General features: G+C 33.5%; 2 protein-coding genes across 3 annotated transcripts; one reads left to right on the forward strand and one right to left on the reverse strand.

The window, feature by feature from the left end:
• Nucleotides 1–8332: 8332 nt before the first annotated feature.
• LOC106657004 (transcription factor MafK) lies at nt 8333–9723 on the forward strand. Of its 2 annotated transcripts, XM_023462664.1 has the most exons (3): nt 8333–8494; nt 8568–8771; nt 8863–9723. In XM_023462664.1, the coding sequence occupies exons 2-3, from the start codon at nt 8745–8747 to the stop codon at nt 9241–9243; spliced, it is 408 nt and encodes a 135-aa protein (XP_023318432.1). In that variant the 5' UTR covers nt 8333–8494; nt 8568–8744; the 3' UTR covers nt 9244–9723. The 2 variants fall into 2 exon arrangements, with proteins under 2 accessions (XP_023318432.1, XP_014233719.1); XM_014378233.2 differs by having other exon boundaries at nt 8335–8771; nt 8875–9721.
• A 36-nt stretch (nt 9724–9759) lies between these two features.
• Nucleotides 9760–11056, reverse strand: LOC106656881 (tRNA (cytosine(38)-C(5))-methyltransferase). The gene is made up of 2 exons (XM_014378037.2): nt 10852–11056; nt 9760–10781 (listed from the first exon to the last, which is right to left on the reverse strand). The coding sequence occupies exons 1-2, from the start codon at nt 10904–10906 to the stop codon at nt 9760–9762; spliced, it is 1077 nt and encodes a 358-aa protein (XP_014233523.1). The 5' UTR covers nt 10907–11056.
• Nucleotides 11057–11149: the final 93 nt, after the last annotated feature.

Consider the following 11149-nt stretch of genomic DNA (forward strand, 5'->3'; position numbering starts at 1 on the left):
AACGAAGAGGGGATTTTGGGCCAGCCCACGTTGTGCGCAGTAAACAAGGCCCATGGCGCACATTGGACGGCGTACTGAAGCTTAAGTAAGGAACGAATCGAGGTTGTTTATCTTGTAACATTTTCGTTATCGTTTATATATTATCAAAAAACTATGTATATTTTCCTATTAATTTATTTTCTTTTTCCAATTCCATCCACTGCGAATAATAAACTTATAAGCACATACAAACAAATTGGTTTATATATTTGGAAACTACATTAAATTACCAACAAATGTCTGTATGAGTTTTTGTTTTCTCGGCCTTTTGGCTAACATAGAAATGTCCTGATGGTCGTGATCTACTGGTACTAAGAACTTAATGGATGTTTTTCTAGCTGTCAAATTATTTAAATATTTTACAATATAAATTTTTATTTGTTTTAAATTGCTACATTTTAAAATAAATAAAAGGCACTTTAAAATTATGAGAAAAGGTCTCCTCGTAAGATAGCGCATAACTCAAGTTTGCGCGCATTTCACTTGTGTGCACGAGAAAAGTGTGCGTATTGATCGAAGAAATAATTGAAATATATTAATCGATTAAATAATTAAATAATAATCCTCTTTATGTTGCTTAACGAAAATCGTTTCTTCTAGAAAAATTAATAAAATTTTATAAACTTTTACTAATTGATGTAATTATTCCGATTTGAGACTATAATAAAAGTTAATACAAGTTTATTGAAATTTATAAAATTTTATAAGCGTTAATAACATTTTAAAGTTTTTTTCTATGTAAATTTTTAATAACTACTATAAACTTTAATTGACTTTTATTACAGTGTCAAATTTGAATATTTATGTCAACTAATAAAAGTTGCTAAAAGTTTATAAAAGTTTTCGAAAGTTAATAGCATTTTATACCAAAAGATTATTTCCGGTATGGATCAAAATGAGACAGTAATATCGAAAACTTTTCAATTAAACATTCATTTATCACAATTTGCAAATAACACGTCATTGTATGCGCTATATACACGTACAATGCACTCGTGTGTATAATTTAAAAGCGTTGAGTAATCAATTAATTTGTCAAGTTCATTATCGAGAGAGCTCAGGTTTCAAGAAAACACGTGTTTTGATAAATGGTTCAACATAATGAGTGGTCGAAGATTTTTATGCACCCGATATTCGAGATGGATGTCAAGCAGGTAACTAATTGCTTCATTCTTAGAATCGTTTGATGAAAATAATACATTTGATCACTCTTGTTTCGAATCGGACACTCGAGCGTGTCAGTCGTGTTTTAATATCCTTAATCTGAAATGCTTCAAAAATAATTAATGATGGTTTTAAAAGTGAATTAATTTTTGATATTTGATCTACTGTGTTACGTCTTTATACCTATGTGTTATTGAAATCCTATTGTTCAGATAATATATGGTACCCAAACTTTCAATCGTGAATAATTTAAAACAAAAATTATACTACATGTAGGGGTTTATGTTACACGAAAAATTCAGAGCACAATGGAGCATCCAACACTTGCCATTATGTTTTGTAAAACAAAAGAAAGTTATTGGAAAATTTTCTCGAGATAAAATTGTGGAATTCCTGAGGAAACAATCAATCACCTTTTTATCCCATATCGTTCGTTAATTCGATATCTATAAAAATCGGCAGGCTTCAAAAAGTCAACTAATTGACTTCCAAGCACGTAGCAATAGCAGGAATACACTCCCCTCTTTTGATTTAAGAGATTTAGAATTTTTAATTTTTCAGCCTTATTCATAACTTAACTATTTTTTATTGGAGTTTTAGACATTTTCGTCTTGAGCCACATATAACGTGGACTTTTCGATTTTTTTCTCGTCGATTTTTTTTTTGTTGCTTACTTAGATAGAAGGCGCTAGCTTGCCGCCCGTTGAGGTGCCTTTTTTTTAACACGACCTCCATCAAACGCTGCTAGGCGATAAATAATTCGATATTTTGGTCTGAAAAAATTTGTAAATATAGTTGAATACATAATTTATAAGTACCAAAAAAATTTGACTGCATTATTCACTTCCTTCCACGAAAAAAAAATCACGAAAAACATGTCATTTTTGAGGCGCTAGATGAGAGCCTCCCCTTAAGACACTATAGTGTCATATCAATAAAAGACCACAGTGAACACTAATTCGGTGCAAAATTTTTCAGTCCTATGCCTATAATACAGAATTAACATTAAAGGAGAAAAAATAGAAAAGAAACAACTTACTTTTTATGTTTTGCGACTCGAAAAATTGAAACTGTACCCGTCGTCGGCGAGGGAAGATGTGTTGAGAGGCGCAATTGAACTCGTCGTCAATACGGTGAGGGAGTTTTGTTCGATCTAATGCTCCTCAATGGGGATGGTCTACGTTGAGCACGAGACTAAACCGTACCATCTAAAGCCATCTAAATATACCATCTAAACCCTCTACAATTGGGGGCAAATATTGTTACAATGAGCATGCGCTGGAAGTCGAGACGTGGGCGGATTTTGCCCGTCAGTTTGAATTGTGAAAAAATTTCACGGAAAAAAAACTATCCAAGGTGATCTTTCTCTTCCTTTTACTAAAAAAAATTCCTTAGACACAGCGTAATATTGCTCTTTTAGTTTGTTATTAATTTTTTTCCCACTCTAAACTAAAATACGCAACTTTGCCACTAATTTTAGGCTCTCGTAGGAAAAAATAGTATCTCAAACTGGTGCAGATATGGTTTTTTAACAAAACTCGTTACAGCACTCGCCTTCGGCTCGTGCTATAATCCCTCGTTTTGCTAAAAAACCATATGTGCACCCGTTGAGAAATATACTATTGTTACTTTGTTCATCTAGTGCCAGTTGGATTAAAACAAAAATTTTAGCAATGTTATGTTATGCACAGTTAGTTGCAAAGCCAATAAAATAGCTTTTTGTTTCGATTACTAAATGTCAATGTCTCACTACACATTTAGCGCACACAAAAAATTTCGCACTGCAAAATATCTTAGAGGCAAGTTCAAAAAAAGTGGACAGCTGGATCTGGAAAAGATATTTTGCTGCCACAGCAAAAAATATAGTAAAATTTAGGGTTGAAATACAGCCCAATATTTTTACTGTGGCAGCAAAATATCTATGTTCACTTATGTTGGACTTGCCTCTAAGATTTTTTGCAGTGCATGGATTTCATTATTGATAACTAAACTTTATGAATTATTAGTAAAAATTAAAGAAATAATACTAGATACTATTATTCTATAAGCCGGCCAACACAAAAATATCTCCGGCTGACACAGCATCATTTTCATCTCAGCTGCGGGCGATACCAAACGAATTACATTACTTATAGCATATAATAAATTGAATTGATTTTCTTATTTATAACTAAACTTTATGTATTATTATTCAAAATTTAAGAAACAATACTAGATACTATTATTCTATATGCCGGCAAAAACAGAATTTCCACCAGTCGTCGCTTCGACATTATAGCGTCCCAGCTGCAGCCGATACTTTGCAAATTATTATAACATTACAAGTTGGTATCTTAATTGTGAATTAGTTTATACTTTGCTTTAATTGTAATTTTTTTGTCCATTTGGGTAAGTCGAATAGTTATTATTCAACGTTTGAAAATCCAGGAATATTCGATGATTTCGCCTAAAAGAAAATGGAACAGATCATCGCTCGGCTAATTAAATGTGTAATAATTTAAAAATATCGAAAAATCATGTAAGCGTCGTTAATATTATTAAAAACGATTATTTAACGTGTAAAAAACGTCGGTTTACGCAGGCGCGCGACTGGACAACCTAAAGTCTAAAGTCTCTTTCGCTTGGCTCCGCCCACCATGGTGGCGTGCCAAAGAGGCCGTAATCTGGCACGGTCGAATCACCGAGCAGCAAGCGGCCAGCGGAGTGGTGGAGCGTCGAAAACAGAGCGGTGGGACTAGGGAGATAGATTGGGGGGAACGAGCGAAACAGAATGGTGGAACATAGAATACGTTTCGACGTTCCAGCTATTAGAACGGTGGAACTCGGAAGTGCATGCGTGCATCGTTGCGTGCATGTCACACTGGGGGCTACGGCGTGGACTGGATGAATAAATAGAGCGGTACACAGGCATTAGATCATGATTCGAGCCTTGGCTTCAAAGCGAACGCCGCGCAGCGACCAACCAATCCAATTTTCAACGAGTCGATCCATCCATCGGCCAGCATCGACGAACCGTGCAGTTTCGAGTTTTCGAGTCGCAAAACGCAAGAAGTAAGTTGTTTTTTTCCTATTCTTTTCTGCTTTAACATTTATTTCAATTATCTACAATTGTTCAAAACTGTGAGTCCAGTAAAATATAAATGTTAAAAATCACCTTGATTCACGTATAATTATCGACGGCTGTAGCGCGCTTGGCTCGGTTTTCAAACTCTCTGTGCGCGACACAGATACGCCACTTTGATATTTATTATTCTGAACATTTCATTTGTTCGAATTACGAGCTGAAATTCTAATTTTTTGTTTATCTTTGATTTTACAGAAATAAGAACGAGTATGGCCGCAGCAGCGCCCGCGAACGTCAATAAGTACGACGTGACACAACTCAGGTCAGTGGAATCACAGCCCAGACCGGATGAGTCTCCCACAAGAGAACTTGAAAGATTCCGAGAAATGCATTTTTCTTACGAAGATGGGAAATCACCTTTTGGAGCTCCTAAGAAGGAAATACAAAGGATAAGCTGGGCAGAGAAATTCGCAATTATTGAAGAACAGTCACGAAATCGCGACCCGGATGCCGCTGAACGACAAAGACAAATTAACATTGAGGTGGAAATAAGTTTGGAAAATTGGGCAAGAAAATTGCGAAGAAATTTGCGAAAGAGATTTGGCAGGGCGTAGTAGAGCATAATTACGTTCATTGTTTAAAACATTATCGATAGCCATACTTTTGTTCTGTCGTGTATATTTTTGAAAAAAAGTAAATCATAAAAAAATATTAAAAACTAAATTAAAAATGTAAGAAAAAAATTAAAAACGAAAAGCTGTAAAAAGAAAATTACATAGATGAACGTGAACTAGTCTCACTCGCACGTTAAGCTTTAATTAAAAATTTTTTTTTAAGTTCAACTTGATCTTCTGTAAAGACACAGTATAAAAAAGATGTACAATTAATAAAATAAATGATTTATAAATTATAAAAATATTGAAGTCTCTATTATCAATCAAGTCCCATTCCTTATCATTGCACTAAATATATTTTTAATATTTTTGCGTAAAATTACACCATTGTTTGAAAAAATATAAACTCTTACACGTTGGAAATTATAAACATTTAAAGATTAAATTATTAAATTTTTACACTGCATACTTAATGTTAACACTTAATATTTGGAACAAATCATTACACAGTAAATTAAGTCTAGTCCAGAAAAATATGCAAATATTCAAAAATTTTCGTTTTTGAACTGTTTTACTTTAATTATAAACTTTTTCTTTTGCTTGACTGTGTTGAATTTTTTTATAACTATTAGGTCGAGCTTTTTTTCAGTAAGGGTAGCGATTATGTCCTAGGCTCCAAAGGTACTTTGCTTTTTAGCGTACTTAACAAATAAAAAATGCTACATGCAATGTTAATATGACCGATTCATTTATCACATGTTAAAATGTCACTTGACTCATATACTCATATAAGCATTGATCGAAATGGGAAAATAGCGAGTGCAGTAAAGTAATTTAATTCATGAATCTTGTTTTGGAAATTTCAATCGTTTCTTTCGTTATATATATATTTTAGCGTGAATATTTCGATTTGAACTCATTGACTTATCAATTCAATATAGCTCTATTAAAACTGATTATAATCTACTTGGATACATGAAATGAAACAAGATCGACATTAGGAGTTTTTCAAATAGCCTACATCAAAACAGATTAAGTATTATAACTTTGATTTTTGAGTTTTATGAAAGTTAAAACGATGATCGATCTATGTAACACAAACGCGAGAATCCACCGCGTATATATGGCTTCTTGGCGGCCGCGAATGGCACCGCCTCTTGCATTCCCATATTTATGTGACATTCTATGCCCCTTATGCTTAAAAAATCTAATTTTCCATCTAATTGTATCATCACGTAACAGTTCTCTACAGAATTGTGAATGATGATGATAGAACAGTTAGTTTTTTTCTCGTAACAACATGTCGATTGGTAATTGAGACCACTGACAACATAGTATAACTACATATCTTGTTACGGCTGGGCGCTATAGACGTGAAATTTCACACCTAATCTGTTTATTTTACTCGGTCGTTATTCGATTACCGGTCGTAAACGTTTTATCTCAAATCGCACCAATTTCTCTAAATATCTACATCGATTGGGAATTCACAGCCATTTGAGAACTAGAAAATTTATTCAATCGGAAAGGCGATCTCAACATACACAATGATACAGTGTATGTTCGGCATAGTACATTTTAACTAACAAAAAATTTTGCTTTTTCCTCGAGTAACTGTGCATCTAGAATTTCACCATTTTCGTGATATGGATGTTAACAAAGGCCCATGTAATGCATGAAAAGAAACCATTGAAAGAAAAAGGATTTTAAAATATAGGGTGACTGTACTAATACCCGGCCACTCCCCAATACCCGGATACTTTTATTCAAGTCATATAAACATTTGAACAAAATATTAAAATGATTTAAATGGTATGATCGAGTTAATTATTATTCAGTAAGTAAAATTATCATTTTTTATAGTAATTTTTAATTCAATTAATGGAATCATATAGTATTGAAAAGTGGACGGATATCGGCGCAAAGTGATTTTTCTTAAGACCAATTACGGGCCATTTTTTAATTTAAATTTAAGACGTTTACATTTTTTTTTCAAAATCTCTGTGAATTTCGACATATTTTTAGGTAATATTCAAGTTTTTAATTGTCAAAATAAGAAGTAGAATTATTTATTATTATTGTACGAGAAAATGGCCAGGCAATGGAATATCACTTCTTAGCTGTCCGGGTATTGATACAGTCACCCTACGCTTCAACAAAATACAATTGATCATGAAGATTTTATAAAAATTATTTTGTAAAAATATGCGGGATAATTCATACTTTCGTAATTTTCAGGAATTAACAATCCAAAATTTAATATTTTTGTCTCAAACAGTTACAAGTGCTATCAATTTATCTTAAAATTTCTCAACGGGCTAGTTTTTTAGTAATGGTTTGAGTGTGTTTGTTTTCGTTTTAAAAATTTGAAATGTAGGGGAGAGACGGGCATGAGAGACACCATAACTTCAAACTTGCTTTCTGAAGCGAATTTTTGAAATTTTTCAAATCTGAAACGACCATTGCAAAGGGAATCTCAAGCTCTATAATATATATTGAAATTAAAAAATTACAATGAAATCTCAATTTTTTATTGAATTTCAAAAAATTTTTCACAGTTGCCCGTCTTTTTTCAATGGCCGGGAATTGTGCCATAGGGGTCGGACACGAGTATCAGGGGAGCTAAGTTATATTTGGGCACCACATCGAAGCAAAATATATCTGCAGAATATCCATTTTTATTGGTATATTAAAACGACTTAAATTATTAAAAAGAACACATCTTTACATCTAGGTTTTTGCTAAAGCTGTATAAAAGATAAACAACTACCATCTTCTTGAATAACATTTGTTACTTGACTATCAATAGATTGAAATGAAACGTCAATATCTAGACATTTCATTTCATTCGACGATTTCTCAAAAATAAATGCGTTTTCATCATCTTTTTCTTTTTTTGGTTTTTTTGGTGACTTCGATGACTTCATTTTATCAGCTTTACGTTCATTTGCCCTTATTTTCAAAGGAGTCTTCAAAATACGATCCTCTTTGATTCTTGCCTTTTCTTTAATCTTTTCTGTTTTAAGATTTTTCAATCTTTCAGCTTCTTCTAAATTTTTTATATGTTCTTCTGATGTTACACAGATAAAAGTACCTTTAGAACGCTTTTTCCTGATGATGGAATTTTCAGCATTTTCATGGCAATTCGGTGGTATTAGTGATTTCTAAAAAAATGTATCTGTGCGGAATTGACGAATATAAACAAAAGTATTGTTGTATGGTATTATAATGAGTAAAGTATTAATTCGAAAGGCTCCCTTTTTGCTTTCAGATGGTACAGTAGAAATTTTTTTGTCGTTATAACATGCACATTTCTCTCATTTTGTGTGAAAGTGTGTTCGCGTATACGCCATTGTGCGACAGGATCGGCGTACGCTCGATTGCATTGTAGTTTTAAACTCATGTAGGTATGGTATACATGTTATTCACGGTTCGCTCGCGTTCAAGCTATAGAGCTAAAGCGCTTTTGAAGCTTGAACGACTACGGGCGCAACTTTCACCTCAGGCTTTGTTGCGGGGCGATGACTCTTCAAAAAAGTCAGAGTCAGGCAGGCACGATGTAATTAAAAGAAAAATCGATCAATCAGCGCAAGGAATCATCGAGATTTCCTTTGTAAATACATTACATTGAGCCTCGATTTTTATACTCCATGATGCGACCTTAATGAAAAATCATGCACGTACAGAGGCAATATGTCTTATGAACATCCAAGAGGGGCTTCGAAGATGACTAAGCGAATTTTTCATGCCAGACACAAATCGCTGTTGGAAGCATTCAGCGTTGGAGTTTCGTAGCAGCAACAACCGTAAAATTCCTCGTGGATAAAACTACGTGGTGCGCAGGAAAACTCACAGTGAAAAAAATGGACAACAACCGAGCTATGAAAATGGTAATTATCCTCCAAATCGCGTCTTCTGCTAAAAAACCTCTCTCTCTCTCTCTTCCCCAATGTTTGTAAACACATATGATACACGATAAAGTTGGAATTGCAGGATCCGCTGTCACCGGGGCCATGCCTTGAAATAAGCGACGACGAGCTCGTCTCCATCTCGGTACGCGATCTCAACAGGCAGCTGAAGCTGCGTGGCTTGACCAAGGACGAGATCGTGCGCATGAAGCAACGCCGCAGGACCCTGAAGAATCGAGGTTATGCAGCTAGCTGTCGCATCAAGAGGATCGAGCAAAAGGACGAGCTCGAGTCGGAAAAAAGCCAGGAGTACAGGGACATGGAGATCATGCAGGAGGAGAACAACAAGATGAGAGAGGAGGTGGAGGCTTGGAACAAGAAGTACCTAGCTCTGGTGAAGTTCGCCAAGGAGAGAAAAATACCACTGCCAGCGGAACTGGAACAAGTGCCTTAGTATGGGGCACAGTGTGAGAAACGAGGAAAGAGAGAAATCTATTTTATACGATTGAACTGAATGTGATGTGTCTTGAGTATTCTAAAAAAAATTGAATACGATTTAGGTACTTAGAATAATGCACTGTAAAATTTGTTTAGAATTTAAATTGGTTTCCGATCAGTAGTCAAGTCCAATTAATAATTCATTCCATAGAGTTCAAAAATTAATTTGTTAATCTCATCTCAGCATAATTCCAAGTTTTTTTTTAATTGCTGAATGAGATGATGGAATTATTACTTCTGCTTCTCAATTATAATTAAGTGATAAATAAGATTATTTCTATTATTTCTTTAAGTTAGTCAATTTTTGCAATAAAGTATTATATTGTAATGTACTTTAAGTTATCTACTATCTTATGAATGTGTTAGCTACTTGTAAAAATAATTAAATTAAGCAGAGATATGTTTTTTCATAGTCTTAATGAAAATAAACTATACAATAATATTAATCAGAATGGTTTTTGTGTTAAAATTTTTATTTTTCCAAAGTATTTTCATAGTTTAACAAATAAATTAGTTGACTAACTACAAATACATTTATCGAATTACCTAACAACCTATACTTTTGCTTTAGTGTTGTTCTGTCAGGAAAAGTAAAATTTTCTGGAAAACACATGAGTCTAGCAACTTCTCTCGGTGTAAAAAATCTAATACTTATACTTTTCAATATTTCTACTTGTTTTTCTTCAGATTCTGCATTAGATGCCTCAGTGAATTTGTTTTTAACTTCTTCATCTGTGAATGGAGATAAAACAGAACCAGTTCCTTCCATATAATGACTATATGCCTTTGTAAAACAACAGCTTCCAGTTGATTCTGGATTTCTTATGTCAAAAACTTTACCTCTTTTAACTACGTGCCTTTTAGGCACTAAGTATGTATCATCAACTTCTGTTTCTAATATATTTTTTAATTTATAACAATCTTTAAATGCCACAGGATTTAACTCCTTATCACCATTTAATGATAATTTATTCTTCTGAGCTAGTATAGTCATAATTTCCTCCGGTAACTGTGTTAACAATTCAGAATCTTTAAATACAAAGTTCAAATCTTTTCTTTTGGCTAAACAATAGTATCTGTGTCTAGAATTGGGTATACCAAACTGACACGGACTAAGAATAAGCTCTTTGTAATTGAAATTTGATTTAACTAAACAAGATATAACTTCTTCTCGAGCTTGAGAGCTTTCGAAACCCTTTACATTCTCAATTAAAATATACTTCAAAGTTGCAATTTCTGGAATGATTTCCAAAAGATGTAGCAATGGAGCACATCTATTATCGGAAGAATCTTTTTTTAATCCTACTCTGCAGAAAGGTTGGCAAGGTGGACTCATGAGTATACAATCAATATCCCAATCCATGATTTGTTTTACAGTTAAGTACTGAATATTTCTGTTAAGATTTGTCGTTTTTCGAAAATTATGATTGTAAACTGTATTAGCTACAGTGTTAATATCTATTGATCTAATAACTTTTCCATCTACTCCACTTTCTGAAAAAATCACAAAAATTACAATTATATTTTTATGACAAAAAGAAAATCAAAGAACACAATAATTTACCTGTCAATGCATAATGCATGCCTCCAATTCCACTGAATAGTTCTAAAACTTTCATTTTGAATTCTTATCGAACGAACGAATGACAAAAAATGTCGTTGACGTAAATCAAAATTCCACCCGAACGATTGTTTATAATTAATTTTTAATATTTCACTTTATTATTTTTAAATTAAAATCAATAACGCTCCGTTATCGTGTGCACGCCGCACGCGCTCGATTCTTGTTTATTTAAAGCACGTATGTAGCAGACGCCAAAAGTACGCGCGTGACACCTAACCTCGAATTGATAAAAGCCAAC

The sequence above is a fragment of the Trichogramma pretiosum genome, unplaced genomic scaffold (genome assembly GCF_000599845.2).
Source record: "Trichogramma pretiosum strain Unisexual culture from Peru unplaced genomic scaffold, Tpre_2.0 scaffold145, whole genome shotgun sequence".
In the NCBI taxonomy this organism is placed as follows: domain Eukaryota; kingdom Metazoa; phylum Arthropoda; class Insecta; order Hymenoptera; family Trichogrammatidae; genus Trichogramma; species Trichogramma pretiosum.

Excerpts from the sequence above, each read along its gene's own strand:
- LOC106657004 (XM_023462664.1), top strand. The coding sequence starts at position 8,745 with ATGGACAACAACCGAGCTATGAAAATG. Across the intron at positions 8,772-8,862 it reads ACAACCGAGCTATGAAAATG|TTGGAATTGCAGGATCCGCT; the intron begins GTAATTATCCTC and ends TACACGATAAAG.
- LOC106656881 (XM_014378037.2), bottom strand. The coding sequence starts at position 10,906 with ATGAAAGTTTTAGAACTATTCAGTGGAATTGGAGGCATGCATTATGCA. Across the intron at positions 10,782-10,851 it reads CATGCATTATGCATTGACAG|AAAGTGGAGTAGATGGAAAA; the intron begins GTAAATTATTGT and ends TGATTTTTTCAG.